Here is an 18,104-nt window from a genome sequence, read left to right on the forward strand (position 1 = left end):
CTGGAGGAGGAATTGGCAATTTATGACCTGCTTCATGCTCTACTGTACCCGATCAGGAACGGACCGACCAGGCAACGGACCACCTACTGGTTCTCGAGCACCAGCACTACCGTTAATGGCCTTTAATATAATTTTTATTACCTAAAAAGGTTGAAATACATGCTATCTTGCTTTACTCAATGTTTTGTGAAGTCCCGTTGAGAATTGAGGGAGGTGTAAGCAAAAGACACAGCGCATATCAGTAAACTGCCTATTTTGGAACTCTGCTCATGTCCAGCCGCAACGGTCTAGCAGCTATATCGCCCACAACGCTCACATTGTGCTCGAGGAAATTGGCCAAAATAGACCTTATCACCATGTTGCATGACTCTCAGGCAGCTTGAGAGCCTTGCGTGGCTTAATAAGTGGCCTGGAACACGTGCATTTTGGTTCCCTGGACCTGCAGGCCCCGTTTACCTACCCGCAAAGTAACGCTACTTGAAGGCAGCTGTCAGACCTACCGCCCCCAAACTCTGTGTATGTATACTTTATCGATGTTGGTTTGATGCTACGATAATGTGCTAATTTACATATTTTTTGTCTACTACAAGCAGCCTGAACATGCCAATAGCAGTTTCGCAGCCTCGTTGAGTACCACCTCCATTTCCCAGCCAACAGATGTCCTAACAAGAGAAGCATGCTGTAAATCATTCCAGCATTCCATGGGGAGGTGAGATAATGAGGAATAAGTTAGTTTATGGCTGTAGGGACGAAAGGAGAGGGATACAGGCAGAGGAGGTTGCATGGCTATCAGGTGAGTACACAATACCTGAACACCGGTTGAGTACTGATAACTGGTAGACGCAGCTTCAGCCATGAACATGTGAATTGTGATCACCTCGAGCTCATTTCAACATCATTTCTTCCCCTCATCTCTTCTGGTCGAAGATTTCCACACATTGGTGCACAAGCTTCTGTGCAAGGGCCTGTCGTGCATATAGATGATAATCACAACCTATGTACCCCTTCATTAGTGAATATAATCATTCTTGAGTCTCTACAAGCTATAGAAAGTGACTACTGCTGGCCATACACCGCTCGCGACCGCCTCGCTCGATGACCCGCACCCTTCGACAGCGGGAGGGCGCTTAATCTACGGCCAGTGATCCGCTTCGTGGTCTAGCTGGTCAGCACGACTTCGCTGTTAAAAATATCCATAACTTGGCGTGCGCACTGGTAAAAATACAAAATATGGATTCCCATATACCTTACATATCTGCCTATCCTTTCAGCATAAAACTTTTGTTTACTAAAGTGTCTAACTGTAGCTATCGCCGAATTAGTGCTAGGGTGGTCCGTTTCATGAGCGGCTACAGTATGACTAAGCGTGCTCCGTCTCGGATCTTTCCGACTGACCCGTCAATGACAACACTGGATGGGACGACCCGTGTTGGGCTTGCCAGCAATGGGGTCGGGGGCCGACAGAAAGGCAAGACAAGCGTACGTGTACCACGGCACAGCCGAGCTATGAGTCAGCGAAGGCGCGAAGGCGCTGTCCAGCACACCATTATGTCTGCGATGGAGATTAGTATAAAGGCAGGGGCACCTAGGATGGAAGAAGAGCATTACATTGTAAAGCTTCTACACACCGCTTCACTATCACACACTCACAACAATGGTCAAAGTCGCAGTCGCAGGAGGCACCGGTGGTATCGGCCTCCACATCGTCGAGGCCATCGTCGAGGCCGGCAACCACGATGTCATCGTCCTCTCCCGCCGCCCGAGCCACCCCGTCCTCGACAAACTCGGCGTGCCCATCATCGCCGTCTCCTACGACGACCCGGCCACGCTCGTCAAGGCCCTCGACGGCGTGCACACCGTCATCTCGACCATCGCCGGCGCCGGTGCGGACGCCTTCACGGACGCGCAGCTCGCACTGCTCGATGCGGCCGTCAAAGCTGGCGTGACGCGCTTCGCGCCGAGCGAGTTCGCCGTGCGCTCAGTCGCCGACAACCCCATCGAGATTTACCGAGCCAAGTGGCCCGTCACGGAGGCAGTGAAGAGGAGTGGGCTCGAGTACACGATCTACGAGGTCGGCATGTTCATGAACTACCTCGCGAGCGGCACGCCGGGCCTCGGGCACCTGGACCCGCTCACGCTGATATTCGACGTCGAACACTGCAAGGCGACGCTCCCCGAGGACGGTTCTGCGTACTTTGTGCACACGCGGGCGGAGGACATGGGGAAGTTCGTCGCGGCGAGCTTGGACTTGGACAAGTGGCCCGAGTTCAGCCAGATCAGGGGAGACAGGAGGAAGCTGAACGAGATTGTGCAGCTGGCCGAGCAGGTCCGAGGTGAGCTCGGCAGGCTTTATCGCGGCGCGTAAGATCGGCGGCTGATTGTCTCCCTCACAGGCCAGAAATTCGATGTGACGTACTTATCTGAGCAGCGACTACTGGAGACCATCAACTCGAGCAGCCCGGGAACGCTTAAACACCCCGACGAGAGGTTCGCTGCGCTTGACATGGAGAAGATCAAGGCCCAGTCGTTTTTGCAGACCTTGAGGAGCAACCCGATGGGGTATGAGGGTCAGAACCTCAACGAGCTTTTCCCTCAGGTGCAACCTGTAGGAGTTCCCGAGTTTCTGCAGCAGTGGTGGGGAAAGAAGTAGTAAACTGAGCATTCGCATAGTCCTGTACAGTTTGCCTGTTGAGACCACCGGAACGTTCGTGATACGTCTGGCGAGAAAATAACGAGAAGCACTAATTTGCGTGTTGTACTGCGACTGCGCGATGCCGGTTTGAACGCACCGCGGTTCTCGAAGTTGAGGCCCTCGCAAATCAGTGCTTCGCAGCTCTTCTCATGATCTTTACCCCGCATAAAGCTGCTACCATAGGCTACCATGCGCTGCGCGACTGCTGCGCGCGTACATCAAACGGTCGAGCTGATTCAGTTCGGCGGCACAGACACACGAACTAGCCGCTCATAAGCGCCCAAGTGGCTAAGACACGCTCAAGAGTTTCTGAGAAGCCCAAAAAATGGCACAAGCAGGAATTGAACCCGCAGCCTGAAAGTAACTGCAGCGCACCATACCACTAAGACATAAGACCTTGTAAATGTAAGGTCGGAATTGCCATATAATACCACTTTTATGCCTTGAAGTCTCCTACATTTTAGTCAATGATTTACATATTAAAGCAGTGGAATGTAATTGTACAAAGGTATATTCTGATGTTATGGTTAAGACACCCACGTGGCTAAGACACCTGAGCAGATAAATTATACTTAATAACTCAAGTGGGATCAATAGCAAATATTCAATGTCTCCATGTCTCAGCCACACGAGTGTTTTAGCCATAGCATTAGAATATACCTTTGTACAATTACATTCCACTGCTTTAATATGTAAATCATTGACTAAAATGTAGGAGACTTCAAGGCATAAAAGTGGTATTATAGAGCAATTCCGACCTTACATTTACAAGGTCTTATGCCTTAGTGGTATGGTGTGCTGCAGTTACTTTTAGGCTGTGGGTTCAATTCCTGCTTGTGCCATTTTTTGGGCTTTTCGGAAACTTTTGAGCATGTCTTAGCCACTTGGGTGCTTATGAGCTTACACCATGGGATAAGCCAGGCAGTCAGTCTGATGTTGGCGAAGCACGTGTAGATTCAACCTTGGATTGAGCCATGCTCCCACATCAATGAGACATTGATTCAACCCTGTGTCTCATCTCTTTATTTTGCCTTCCTCCAGCATTGTTCCATTATCCACCACAAATGTCTGTTTGATTTCAAGGTTTCCAGGTGGGTTCATTGTCCAGCATGGGTGCTTGCATGCGACGTGCGACTTTCCTGAAGTCATTTGGCGCTGGCCCTAAACTGATGGCGCAATCACCCTTAAGCCAGCATTGCTCTCTTGGCTCTGATCCACCTATCGAGCCCACAGTCTGCTTCAGATTAGAGGTGATGATATGATGTGATAAGCCCTCAGATCTGAGGTGAAACTGGCTGTTTTGCCTGCCCATTGAAAGCGATCTCAGGATATTCTGCCCAAGTGACCAGATCAAGAGCTGCCCCGGCACTTCCCGTGCCCCTGACGTCAGCTTCCACTTCGTCCCTTGCTCGCCCCTTGCTCACCCCTTGTTCACCCCTCTCCTTGCCTATTCCAGTGATCCCAACCCCCGGCAGTCCCCGTGCCCCGATGCTGACTCTCGTGCCATTCTTCTGGCCTGTTCTGGTGATTTCTGCTCACCTCTAGCCACTCTCTTGAGCACTTGCCGGTGCTGATATTCCATCAATTGTTCACTTATCATTGTGGACTGTGTTCTCGGCCCTGTGGCTCCTTCTATAGCTGTATTGGTGTTCTTTTCTCTTGCACACATTCCTGGTAGACATCCTTGAGCAATGAACACATGTATTTTGCTTTGAAATTCAGAAACTCATTCAGAAATGCTATGACAGGCATGGGAGATGATGATGAGGAATGGACGCTGTGATGAGAAGCCTGTGGTCATCCTCCGTTCAACTTCTTCTCCCTCTACCATCTGCATTCAGTCACGGCTATGCACGCTTGCGCTTCTGCACTCTAGCAACACCTTCCATCTCACCCTCTGAGCTTGATTCAGACTCCTCACCATCGGAAGACCCAGAACCAGGCACAGCTGACTCAGGGGCCTTCTGCTTGCCAGTGGCAGTCTTGCGCGAACCTCACGGTTTACCAGCATTGCTGCGCTTCTTCCTTTGCTTGGGGGCTTCAACAGTGCCATTGGCTATACCGGCAAGCCAGGCTGCTTTCCTCTGAGAGAGCTTGGCATCAGTGGGACAGATGAAGTGGCAAGTGCCATTGTTCAAAGCTTGAAGCAGCAGCTCAAGAGTGGTAAGATTGTTAGTCAGGTCACTGGGATTGACAAACGAAAGGTCCTTGGGCCAGCTGACAAGCACAACTCCATAGCGCTGAATAATCTGTGTCTCATAGTTGACGTACTCCATGCCTGCTGAAGTGTTTTTGGTAATATCGGCTGGATGCACGAGAGTCAGTAACTAGGATATAGGTGATAGTAAGCTGGGATTGACCTAGTAAGTCTTTCATCTTATCCCAAATCTGTGCTTTGGTAAATTCAGCGTTGAGCTTGTTTGTCCGCAGAACACCTATCAAGCTGTTAGCCCGAGTGGCTGCATTAGTGCCAGTATGGTATTGTGATGCACCCAATACAAAACTGCCAGCAATTGTGAATGCCTCAACCATCATCCCAATCTGCTTACTATCACACCATTTGTGCCAGCCAATGGACAAGAAGCGTTTGAGATCAGCAGAGCTAAACCACCAACGCAGCTTGATCGCAGATTCCGTGATGCTACGCACAAGGCAGAAGAAACCCTTCACTCCAATGCGGTTGTCAAGATCAAGGATCTAATCGACCAAAGTCAGTATGCTCAACCTGGCTGCTTCAGACTCGCTCAAGAGCACTCACAATTTCTTCCAGAATTGCAGTGGTATGGGAGAAATCTTGAATCTTTCCCTGTGAGGTGGTACGCCCAATGCGCTTCTTGAATTTGTGCATCAGCTCATAGTCATAGATGCACTTAGTTTTTTCCTTGTCGCTTAGTGCATGATACTCTGCAAGGTACTCATCTCAGATTTCCCCCATTGTCAGCGAATGCAAACCCTCTGTAGCATGTTCTACAGGTGAGAAAAGCCATGGTCAGCTACAGTAAACAGGCCACATGATGGTGAATACTCATGCTGGTTCACGTCTCTGCATTTAAAGTGCAGCCATGTGTTATATGAGCTAATCTTGTTTCCGGATAGATGCTTCTTGCTTGCATTGAAGAACTTGTCTTTGAAATATCAGGCGTCCTTGCTGTACTTCTTTCCAAGCTCCCCAGCATAGTTGTCAGCATATGCGAAGAAGGTGGCAATGTCACTTTGCATCTTGTCATGCCGATCTGCCTGCTCTTTCCTCTTCTTCTTCTTTTCCTCCTTCGACATGTTGCTAACCTTCTTTGCTGCAGGGTCCATAGTAGCACTAGGCTGCACACCAATAATCGTGGGACACAATGCATTCAGTAGCAGTTTTCATACATTTTGTCCAAATAGACATGACAAAAAGCCATAAAATATGGAACATCTGGTATCTGGCCAGATTTACAAATGTTATATGAAACATGCACCAAATATTATTGCAGCTTGTAACAAAAGCTATTGTCTATTCTAGACTAAATTATACTGATCTGGCCTACATACTAATTCAATTGTAGTCAGATCTCTAAACTGGCACAATCTGTGTTGGCTTGGTTTCCATGCACTTTGTAATTTCTAGCCATATATACAATTTAAGATGCTGGATTTAACTGCTTGCTCAAAAGCAGCTAGTTCTAAGCTTTTGTTGCTAGATTTTTGCTATCAAAGCAACTTGCCAGAAACTCACATCTGACAATGTCATTGCAGCTAACAGTAGCAATAGTAACAGCCTTTTAACTAATGGTGCAGCACCTTTCATGTCTGTGAACAAGTAGTATTAGTGTTGGTCTTTTAATTAACTATACTAGTGGTCAAAATGTATTGGCTTTATATGTGTAAAACTTGAAACAGACAGTATTGATAGTAGCAGCTATGTATTGATTACAGATACACACTAGCTAAAGATGTTCACTGATTTAATCACATATCAATCAAAGATAAATATTAATTGAGAATGCACACTAAATAAAAATAATTAGCCAAAAATATATGTTGGCTTTAAACACACACTGGCCAGAAGCATGTGCTGGCCAGAACCACTTAGACTGGCCAGATACATGTGCTAGCCAAGGACCACTTACACTGGCCAGGTACATATGCTGGCCAAAAATATGTGCAAGCCAAAAACACTGGCCAGATGTGCTGGCTAAAAGTATACTGGCTGAATTAAGGCTATATATAGTGCAGCATACAAACTGAAAATACTACCTCATTATGTTTGTAGGCTATATTCACTATATTGGTAAGTAATATAGAATAAGACTGATATGCAAGCTGCACAAGCTTTAGTTTAGATGTAAATGTGTCTGATGTTTCCATTTTTTATTTTAGCTAGCAAATTCTGCTCTATTTGATTTGATTTTACTTCTGGCCAGCTTATAGTTGATCTAAGTCAACTGCATCTTTGTCATATAGTGTGCTTCACAGCTCATGTAACCATTGTAACTGAATTATGTAGAGCTATGTTGTTGTTGTTGGCATGGAATCTAGGCAGAACTACAGTCAGTGAACGCGTAATTAGCATTCGCGGCTGGCAGACACATGGACATGGGACAGCCCGAAGTGTCCTGAACACAACTTGTCACTTGGTGACCGTGACATCGGTTTATACTTAGTAGAGCAACTTTCATTTTCGCGTTTCATTACAACAGGGAAAGGTATATATTTATTGACGTGCTGACCAAGTTTTTAATGATGTCATAGAGTGGTAAATTTCAACAGAGGCACTGATGAAAGCTACCACCCAATGACATCATTGTTTTGAGCACTGGCACCCCGCTATGTGCCCTGCTATGTTTTCTCTTGTCAAGGCTCAGTCTTAGCAAAAGTTGATTGATTTATGTAAATTAGAAAATAGATACAGTACAGGAGAGTACAGTATAATATTTGAGGGATTTATTGCTGATTACTCTAACAGTAGTACTGAATACAGTACATTTATTATCCAAAGCCGCAGCTTGCCAGCTTGGCTTGGCTGGCTTGACATGCAAGCCAAGCCAAAAGCCTGTTCAAGCTGGCACCCTTTGGCTTGGCTTGGCTTGGCTTGGCTCGCTTGCTGGCTTGAAGCTGAGCCAGTCAAATTACTAGGTGAGCAGTGTTCACCATCTCACACAGCTCTGTATTTATAGAGCGATAGCCCTTACAGAACCGCAGGTCCGTCGTATTCTAGCACAGCAGGAAGAAGAGAAAGTACGCACTGGGAAGAAAGCCACCCTGCATGACATGTTGCCGTCATTGCTACTCACCATTGGCCTGGAGCTTGAGCAAGCACAGTGAGTATCATATTGTGAGATGCATGGTACTGGTGGGACTGATTGCCTACCTGCAGACGTGCCCTTTGCCGGGAGGCAGCATGTGAATGATCGGCGACAGCGACAAAGGTTTTTGAGAGCTGAACAGCACTTGCTAGATGCATTGCCCAATTTCGGGAAATCCAATCTGTCTACATGCCTGTTGTCCCCAAGCTACTCTTGTCTCAAGCCGCTGTCTTTGCAGCTGGCTCTACATCTGGTTCTGATGATACCATCCCCATTTCCCCTGCATCGCCAGTTGGTCCGAGCTGCCTTGATCGCATCACTATTCCTTCTGCGAGCAGTCTCGACACCAGCTGTTCAGTCTGGGAGACCTCACTTGTTCTTACCCCAGATGATAGCCTATTGATATCAGAAGCCCCTACAACCAGTGCTGCTGCCATAAAAGCCCCTATCGAGCTTGCAGGAGATGTCCACCTCTTCCTTCCCTTTGATGTTCTCAGAGTAGAGCGCAAAGATGTCCAAGAGATGGATCCTGCACAAGTGACCCAACAGTGTAGGTGAAGGCAGGCACTACTCAACAGCTTTGCATTTGACCTGATGTCTGCAGAGTTGCTGCTACAATGGGCGTAGTGCAATAATGCGCTTGAAGATTTACACACAAAGCTTCATATGTGGTCCTGCTTCTGACAGTACAAGTGACTCAATGTCCACAGTCAAGACCGGAATATGTGTGCCAACAATGCACTCAACAATATTGAAGATTGACTGCAGCGTGCAGCCAAAAAGTATTGGGCTGCACAGGACACACTCCATTCCCTTGTTGGCAGCTGGGATAAGTGGGTGGAGTATGATGCTGAGTTCCCACTACTTCTGCACAACGACATTTGTACTTTTGATGTGGATGATCTGAAAACTGCGCAGAAGAAAAAGAAGATGCAAAAGCCAAAGAAGAAGCACGTTGCCAAGGGCTCACGCAAGGTATCGTGGATCTGGCGCAGCACCGATAAGATGAACAGTGAAGGTATCGACTCAGGTAAGTAATAGGTTACTACCAAGTGGCAGTACATTCATATCTTGTACAGGTGTGCACATTGAGTGGATGAAGGCTTGCGCTTGCTGCATGTGGTGGTGAGAAGAACTTCTTCTACTGCCTGAGGAATTGCGCAGAACGGTCCAATACCATCTCTGGAAGGCTGAGTGGTGGAGTTAACATGGAAATCTCAGACTAGACACAAGTACCACACTACAAGAAGGACTTGCAGCATACGCAGCTTGGCAGGCATCTGTTTGTTGCAGCCTGGCACAATAAGCAGACCTCGCATGCCAGAAGATGAAATGGCTTCCAGGTATGCACAGTACCAATACAGACCCCACTGGCACTGCCAACAGCTGTGACCCACTCAAGGGCCCAATATTTTCCTTCCTTGATGCCGTGCCTGATATAGACGCCAAAGGTATTGAGGATGATGAAGACGATGACGACAACGGAGTATTGGAGCTTGAGGAAAGTGAGGCTGTCATTGCATACATGGAGCTAAAGTTGTAATATATATACTGCAATTTATTTTACATGGCTATGAGCTTTGGGCTGTGTGTATAATGCGTGAATTGATGACTTCAACTCCATTTGTGCTAAGACACCAGAGGTCTGCTTATATAATCAACTTCAAATGGTTTATGAGTGAAAGGACTCCGGAACTATGGGTCCTACAAGCAGCGGCGCAGAATTGATGTGGGTGAGATCTAAAATCTAGCTATAAATACCATATTAGGAGAGCTGGATAAGTAATTTATTGCATGACACCAAGTGAAGTGTAATACATTACAGTGCAGAGCTGTGGCCATGTTTAGTGCTAAGTCTCCTGGCTGGCAAGAGAGTAATGCATTACAGCACAGAGCTGTAGCCCTGTTTTAATGCAATAGAGCACAGAGTCATAACAGTACAGTTATGCATTGTTCTTACAGCAAAGACTGACAAAATCTTTGAATGCAGAGAGGAACTCATCCTTTGTTCGCAGATAGTAGACCCAGGTGATGTCGGAGCAGTCATCAATGAAGGTAGCAAAGTATTGGTGGCCTGTAAGGGACACCATCAACATAGGTCCATCAAAGTCAGAGTGAAAGAGGTCGAAGGGTTTGTTGGTGTGTGAAGTGGACGAGGTGGGGAATGTACGCCTGTGTGCTTTGCCCAAGATGCAGCCTTCACAGGGATGCGAAGGTTTGTCCATATTGGCGGCAATGAGGCCTTTGACCAGAGAGGAATTGGCAGCGGCGAGCTTCCATACTGCCTCCCAGTTCAGATGACCAAACTGATGGTGGATAACGTTGAGCAAAGTGGCGTTGTGCATGGAGACCGCGACAGATGGTGGAGGTGATGTAAGGTCCAACTAATACTGACCGTGGGACTTAGTGCCTATGCTATACATAGTACAACCATGCATGATTTTGGCTCATCCTTTCCCAAAGATGAGATCAAAGCCTTTGTCTTCAATGCATGAGATGGATATTAGCTGTCCGAACATTGCAGGGCTGTAGAGTACGTTCTCTAGCCTGATGTTTACTGGTTTGTTATCAATGAGTGTTGTGCCCTTGACAACACCTGAACCAAGCATGCTTACTTGCATTTTTGCCTTGTCTGCTAGTGTTGCATATGTAGGTGACACAAAGGCGGTGTACTCAGTGAAGTCATTCAGGTTGTTTGTTATGTGTCATGTACAGCCAGAGTCTAACATCCAGCATTTCACACTGTGGAGATACCAGGAAGTGGAGTGAATTTTGGCCTCAGGAGCAGCGGCTCCCTCAGTGGCAGTGACTACATGTACAGATGGGGAACCAGTACTACTATTGGATGGATTACTTCTATCATCCTGGGCTTTGCCATTACTGCCTTTCCGCGCCTCATTGGCAGCGGCCTTTTTCTTCCTACAATCCTGCTCATAGTGGCCTTTGTAGTGGTGGAAGTTGCACTTGCCCTTCTTGCCATTGGGTTTGCCAGACTTGGCTTTGCCTGAAGTGGATGTTTTTGGTGCGTGAAAGGCAGCGACATTGATAGAGGAGCTGCGATGTTTCACTTTGTCAAGGAGACAGTTGTGGATGTCATTGAGCTTCAAGTCGGCAGGCTTGGTGACTGCAAGGATGGACTCCACAACATTGTTGAACAAGTCAGGGAGGGCTGTAAGCAGACCAAAGATCTGCGAGAGCTCTGGGGTTTGGAGGATCTCAAAGGTGCTGACCTCTTGCCAGAGTCAGGTGCATTCATCAAGTTGGGTAGTGAGGTCATCACTGTCCGTGATGGTGTGTGAGAAGTATGCATGGAACTTGACAAATGCTGACACCGTGGTGGAGGCAGCATAGTTGTCCTTGAGCTTTTTCCACAGCGCAGCAGCTGTGATGTCCACAGAGTTTGCAAGGTGCAGGAGTTTGTTACTGAGTGTGCTGAGGATATAAAACATTGTGTATGCATTGGTGGTCTCCCATGCTTCAACATCTGCAGTGGAGACTGTGCTGCTTTGGACAGGGATGGTCTCAGTGCTGTTGACGACCTTTCATGCATGCGCAGCAATGAAGTACTGCTGCATCATCAGAGACCAGCAGGGGTAGTCGCTGGAGCCTTTGAGCTTCTCGATCGCATCAAGTTTCATTGATGGCAGACTGGTGGCTGATGCAAATGCAGAGGCGGAGAACATTGTTGTCATGCAGCGGGGTGCAGATAATGCAGACTGAGATGGTGTAGTGGGAGCAGTAGGAGTGCAACTGGTAGAACATGTAGGACATGTTGCAGATGTCAGTACAGTTGGTGAAGGTGGACATGAGGCAGAGCCTGACGGACCAGACATGCACTAGAGTTTGACTTTAGTTGTATGTGTGTGATGTGAGAGTGAGGGGTGTGTGGCTGGTACAATGAGCTAAAACCCCAAGTAAACTCACGGGCTTATAGTACCACTTGTAACAAAGAGCATTGTGTGTGGGTAGTGGGAATGGGAGCCAGTTACAAGCTGGGGCTCATAACCTATTGTCATGATACGACGACTGGGTTGCGCGAGCACAAACTGACAGGAGCACACAGGCACGATCTAATACACACAGGGATTAGTCTGAGTGTGAAGGGAAAGAGTATGCTGTATAACTATATATCTAATACACACGAGGATTAGCTACACAGCGAGTGGTAAGCATACATCATAATGCAAGGGCAATGAAAGAGACTTTGAGTGCAAAGGGAAAGAGCACGCAGAGTGGAGATGTAGGGAGGAGTTCTTAAATACTAAAAGGAGGCAAAATTGAAAGTCTGCTAGAATGGGAAGCCTGCCATAAAGATGTCTGTGCATGGGAACACTATATACAATTGTCCAATCACTATCTACGTATTAGCAGCGCCTAATCCAAGATGTCCACCTTGAGTCCATGCTGGGCGGAACGCCGAGCCGGAGCCACTAGGCACTTCAACAGACTGTCTCATCAAAGCAGGACTAACTGATGGAAGTGCTCTTCTAGGGTTTAGCTCTTTGTCCAAAACTGAGCAAATGGGTCTCCTCATGAAAGACGTCAGGTTAAACATTCTAGATGCACGTTGCATTTGGGCAAAGATTAAGAAAGAGTTGATTGTATCCTGCGTTGTCTAACCACTCTCTTTCTTGCCTGTGAATTTGTATGTCGCTGTGTATAATTCCGTCATATACTCCATAACACATGTGTAAATATATTTGTACAGCTATCAATGACCCTGGAGCATTGTAGCGTGTCGAAAACTTTGTGTGAGATTACAAAGCACACATACTCTTACCATTACCAGCTTGTTGACATCAACTAGCTGTCACAGAAGAAGATAGGAGGCGCAAAAGAGGAGCCAGTGCATGGAGAGAGGAATAGAGAATCACAGGGCAGGCTGGGCAAGGTAGCAATGAATGGAGTGTAACAGCTCTTGCCAACTACGCAAGTATGTTCTTCCTCTACCAGCAGCATGTTTAAATCATTCCACATGTATGATATCATCTTGGTGATCAGCATTCATGTACTGTGTCACAAGGTAGCAGACCATTGCCACTTGCGGCTCTACTCATGATTATTGACTCATCCAGTCTAACTAATGAAGGCGGGAAGAGCAGACTCCTCCAGAAATGGATTTGGCATTAATTGGCGAGCAGATTATCAGCATTTTCAAACCCTGCTCAGGCGTTTAGATTAGAATTTGCAAGGGCGCGAGTCTTATATAACCGTCAACTGTCAATAAAAACTATCAGTAAATACAGTGGCCACCAAAAATAACACACAGGACTACAAAGGGGTGTCAAAATCTCCCTGTATCTCCATGACCGCTGTAGCTAGCTAGATGATGTATATATCAATATCACACTAGGTTACTTGTAGCATCTTTCTGAGGTGTCAGTTTGATGCAAGCACTAGGTGCCAGAAAAAATGTGGTGAAAATGGCTAGAAAATGAATATATATTGCGAAAATCACAGAATAATATAGACCACAGAGTAAAATATGCTTGGGTCCAAGTAAAATTTTATGCTATGTGATGCTACTCTAACAAATTTATAGTATAGCACCCAGTTCAGATGGCTGAGTTGTGAGGACATATTTATTCACTACAAAATAAAGAAATGTATGCTTGTATCTTATTGACATCACCAACAGCTGGGGTGTGTATAGCAAGATACTACATGCATTTTCTAGTAAATATCATCCTGTACACCGAGTCTTGTACCTTTATTCCTGGGTGCTGTGGAGATATAAATATTTCAATTCTATGAATAAATCATATCAGTGTAACTGTCTTCACAGCTCAGCCATCTGAACTGGGTGCTATACTATAAATTTGTTACAGTAGCATCACATAGTATAGAATTTTACTTGGACCCAAGCATATTTTACTCTGTGGTCTATATTATTCTGTGATTTTCGCAATATATATTCATTTTCTAGCCATTTTCACCACATTTTTTCTGGCACCTAGTGCTTGGGTCAAACTGACACCTCAGAAAGATGCTACAAGTAACCTAGTGTGAGATTGATATATACATCATCTAGCTAGCTACAGCAGTCATGGAGATACAAGGGGGATTTTGACCCCCCTTATAGTATTGTGCATTATTTTTAGTGGCCACTGTACATCTTATGCTCTTAGAGAATGTAGCAAGTCCTGCTATCGGGGTGGGGCTGTCATATGCCACAGTTTAATAGATGCAATCCTGTCTCACATGGCTACTGTTGAACAGTAAAACTGGCCAGACCAGAGATCAAACCCGAGGCCTTCCCCAATTGTGCTGGGTTGCTCTTCCAACTGAGCTACCCGGCCATTGTAGAAGTGTGACTTAACTTCGACACTCCCCCTAAGTAACATGACTCAGGTGGCCAGCTTTGAACTGTTCATGCAGAGGACCTGGGACTGCAGTTCTACAGGACACGCTGTACACTCTGGACCCTTGTGTGACAAGGCATACAACAAAGATACATTGGCAGAGCTCATAACCTGTTGAACAGTAAAACTGGCCAGACCAGGGATCAAACCTGGGGCCTTCCCCAATTGTGCTGGGTTGCTCTTCCAACTGAGCTACCTGGCCATCGTAGAAGTGTGACTTAACTTCAACAGCTATCCTATAAGTATACCATCTGCGGGCGAGAGGATCCTGGTGAAGTACATCCGTAGCTGACAAAGTGTTAGCAACATACCTGTCACTTCCGCACAGGCTCGTGATTGTCTGCTGTATCTCAGCAAGCAGGGGAACAAAGATCGCAAGTCTCTAACTAATGTAAGCGGCAATAGGTGCTTCGAGTTTGCATCCCCGCATCATTTATACAATCTGTGTAAAGTTAGACATCCACGTTAGGCTGACGAATGGGCTTCATTGACAAATTGTGGCTTTGATATTAAGCTGTAGCAGACATGTAGGAGTCATGCATATTTTGCCACCAGTGCGAGGCTTCGATGGCCCAATATAATCTAGCACTCTAGTGGCAGCCTCATGACTGATACCCCTGTTTTATATATATATATATAACACATACCTTTGTAATGCACCTATAGCAGTTTCCGGCAATGTGAGATAGTAAAATGTATTTTAATATATCCTAGAGTTACATGGCATTGCATCGAAAGCATATATGCTACTGCTCTCCCTCAGGCTCTTAGCAAGAGCATGCTAGCACCATTGTGGAGTTTGAAACAGTCTACCTGCTGGCCGATTAACGCCAATGGTACTGTTGAACTTGAACAGGGTTGAGCTCACACAGCACTTCCCTTGGACTGTTTTTGATGTATATAACACATGTTGTGCATGCATTGGTGGCTGCTTCATCTTCTTAACACAGACACTACTCGTTTTAGCTCCCATAGGATATAGTCTTACTCTTATCCGTGACTCTTGCATCACTCCTTCGGTACGACAGGCCTATCCAAAGCACTGCTATGTCTGCCAGGATCAGAGGTATCACCTACAAGTCCTCCGACTACGTCATCATTAATAAATCGATCTCCATTTGCTCCGCCATAATCTTACCCATTGACTGTGAGTAGTGATGTGCAAGCCGGGCCTCAAAGCCTGTGAGCCCACCAAGCCTGGCAGTGGGCTCAAGGCCGGGCTCAGAGTGTAGCCAAGCCCAAGCCCAGCCCGAAAGCCCAGGTTTGGGTTGCACCAAATGTGTTGCCGTTCCCTGTGTTGTGAATACCTTTGCGCAGGTGGGGGATTCATGTAAAATCAACGATAAATTCCATAAATATTAGTACATGTTCTTTTATAGCTATACTACTGCCTAATCGAGTCAGTTCAAATACAAGTATCTTAGTGAGCTGAGACTAGGAACAAACAAGTCCGAGGGTCAACAGAGCGCCAGCATAGAGTGCTCTGGATGCATCACTTCTAAATAAAGACACATGACGTGGAACGCATCATGGTGAGACTTCAGGTGGAATGGCGGCAGCTGATGCGCCTCAGATATCACAACACCCTAGGTTCAAAACATGATAAGAACAACTTTATATACACATATGAGACAAAACATTGACTTACCAGACTGGGCGGTCCCTGCTAGTGTGACTAGGCGCGATTGTGCGCCACCGCCTGGCATTTGCCATAGGCGCCCCTTCACAAACCCTGTCATTGGCAAAAAGGAACGGAGATTATATTGCATTAAAATGCAATATAATGCGATCTGGTCCGTTATCTTGCATTATAAACTCAAAAATCACTAAAAATCGCATTATAACGCATTATAAATGCTCGACAGTGCATTATAATGCATTATATTTGACCGCCCAATGTGCCAATAGTCCTAACATGGCTTGTAGCACGATTGCATGCCCTCTAGAGGCTGCAGTACAGTGGGTACATGCAATAGCAGCCTATCACATACAAATATGCTCACTTTTGTAGCATATAAATGCTTGTCCTAAGCTTGGCAAGCCCGGGCTTAAGCCCACAGCTTGGGCTGGGCTCAGGCTCGGCTCGGGCTCAGGGCTCAGCTCGACATTGCCACAAGCCCAAGCCCGGGCTTTGAGCCCAAGCCGGGTCCGCACATCACTACTCAAGACAGTCGCCAGCACCGCATGCACGCAGGCTATCTATGAGCGCGTGTGAGCACACATTGATGCGCTGGACGCGACACGTATTCTGGCTGGCCTACGCAAGCAGTACGCAATCCAGTTGGTGTGCTCTCCGCGGGTCCTGGGTGCGAGGTCTTTGGCTTGGCCACCACCTCATTTGGGGTGCCCGCGGAGGAGAGCCGGTTGTACTTCTTATGGCTGTACTGCATGAACCATTTGCTATTGTGGGGGCACGTTGTAAGTAGCTGTCTCTTGCGACGCCTGCCACAGCCAGCGCATTTCTTGACGAATGGTTTCGGTGCAGCACATCACGTCAAGCAACCCAATGGTTGATCCCGAGTATGACCCACGCTACTTTGAGCATGAATCTGGTGCATTGTGTCCTTTTCTTTTGCCGCATGTTTACTCAGATAATGTCCTGTTGCAGACCTCAACGTGCTCATGGAGACCGCCAAGTTCACATGCAATCTGGTGCAGCATGCGCCGTTGAAGGACATGATCGCGAGGGAGATCACGCCGAAGTTGGGTGTGCAAACCGATGAGCAGTTCACAGGTGTGTTTCCTGTTCCCCTTTTCCCGCCATATTGGAATGCCAATGTGGGGATGTGCAGAGTACGTGAAGCAAACTTTTGGGATGACATGGTACACGTGCAGCACCTGCTTGATGACACTGCACGACAAGGGCGGCGTCATCGACCACGAGCTCAGGGTGCATGGCACAAACAATCTCAGGGTTGTCGACCTGTCAATTGTCCCACTGCACATTGCTGCACACACACAGTGTATGTATACCAGGCTGTCTGTTGCGAGCGTGCGTGGCTGATACTAGGTGTTGTGAATTGGATTGCACAGGCGGGGGATTCACGAGTAATCAACGGTAAATTACTAGGATAATACATTGTGTTCTTTTATAGGTTATCTACTTCCTAGTATATTCAGACCAATAATATCTACATTGAGGAAGCTGAGACGAGGGGAAACACGGTGGGGAGTGAACCGGCACCAGAGCCGAGAGTGCTCTGCGCGCATCATATCTAAAACAGGAAAGCCATATCCAAATATGGCATGACGCGGTGAGCGCATCATGTCAGTGTCTCAGTGCAGCACGGCTGATGCACATCCAGCAGGTTAGTCTACCTCGCACCTCAAATACTACAATACTCCTCCTCAATGAGCAGACATGTTTGCAAGGGCGAGCTGCCAGGTGTAAGTGGGGCGGGCGAGCGCCTTGGTGAACATATCGGCGGTGTTGTTTTCGGAGGTGCGGTGGGTGACGGAAATGTCGATGGAGATGAAACAAAGGGGCTGGGCTTGATCGATGTCTAAGTACCCGATCAGGCCCTTAATGCCAGGATCATAGATGAGGCCATGGGTAGTGGTGCCCTCGGAGTGGTAGAGAACGTGCTGGACAGCAGTCCAATGAGCGAGCGAAGGGTGTGAGATGTATTGGAACACCTGGATGGTAGCAGAGGTGTTGGGAGGAGTGCCGGAGATGACAACGGCAGTGCAGAGGTGCACAACTGGCAGATTGGTAGCAATCGATCCGCTGGTCTTATGAAGTTGCCGGTGATCAGTGTGCTTTGT

General features: G+C 47.1%; 4 protein-coding genes and 2 non-coding genes across 6 annotated transcripts; 3 read left to right on the forward strand and 3 right to left on the reverse strand.

Moving 5' to 3' along the window:
* Positions 1-1,654: 1,654 nt before the first annotated feature.
* PHACADRAFT_192452 (uncharacterized protein) lies at positions 1,655-2,650 on the forward strand (the record flags this gene model as incomplete). Its single annotated transcript, XM_007392539.1, has 2 exons — positions 1,655-2,333; positions 2,394-2,650. The coding sequence occupies 2 exons, from the start codon at positions 1,655-1,657 to the stop codon at positions 2,648-2,650; spliced, it is 936 nt and encodes a 311-aa protein (XP_007392601.1).
* Positions 2,651-4,686: 2,036 nt separating this feature from the next.
* On the reverse strand, positions 4,687-5,656 carry PHACADRAFT_26077 (uncharacterized protein; the record flags this gene model as incomplete). The annotated part of the gene is made up of 4 exons (XM_007391259.1): positions 4,687-4,941; positions 4,964-5,389; positions 5,451-5,594; positions 5,645-5,656. 4 exons carry the CDS (start codon positions 5,654-5,656, stop codon positions 4,687-4,689), a joined length of 837 nt encoding a protein of 278 aa, XP_007391321.1.
* A 2,510-nt stretch (positions 5,657-8,166) lies between these two features.
* On the forward strand, positions 8,167-9,520 carry PHACADRAFT_192454 (uncharacterized protein; the record flags this gene model as incomplete). Its single annotated transcript, XM_007392540.1, has 4 exons — positions 8,167-8,527; positions 8,688-8,702; positions 8,753-9,007; positions 9,342-9,520. 4 exons carry the CDS (start codon positions 8,167-8,169, stop codon positions 9,518-9,520), a joined length of 810 nt encoding a protein of 269 aa, XP_007392602.1.
* A 4,682-nt stretch (positions 9,521-14,202) lies between these two features.
* PHACADRAFT_t28 lies at positions 14,203-14,276 on the reverse strand. Its single transcript has one exon. It is a non-coding gene; the product is annotated as a tRNA-Cys (tRNA).
* Positions 14,277-14,467: 191 nt separating this feature from the next.
* Positions 14,468-14,541, reverse strand: PHACADRAFT_t27. Its single transcript has one exon. It is a non-coding gene; the product is annotated as a tRNA-Cys (tRNA).
* Positions 14,542-16,809: 2,268 nt separating this feature from the next.
* Positions 16,810-17,343, forward strand: PHACADRAFT_87795 (uncharacterized protein; the record flags this gene model as incomplete). Its single annotated transcript, XM_007392541.1, has 3 exons — positions 16,810-16,891; positions 16,948-17,073; positions 17,132-17,343. 3 exons carry the CDS (start codon positions 16,810-16,812, stop codon positions 17,341-17,343), a joined length of 420 nt encoding a protein of 139 aa, XP_007392603.1.
* Positions 17,344-18,104: the final 761 nt, after the last annotated feature.

This window comes from Phanerochaete carnosa (genome assembly GCF_000300595.1).
Source record: "Phanerochaete carnosa HHB-10118-sp unplaced genomic scaffold PHACAscaffold_2, whole genome shotgun sequence".
NCBI lineage: Eukaryota > Fungi > Basidiomycota > Agaricomycetes > Polyporales > Phanerochaetaceae > Phanerochaete > Phanerochaete carnosa.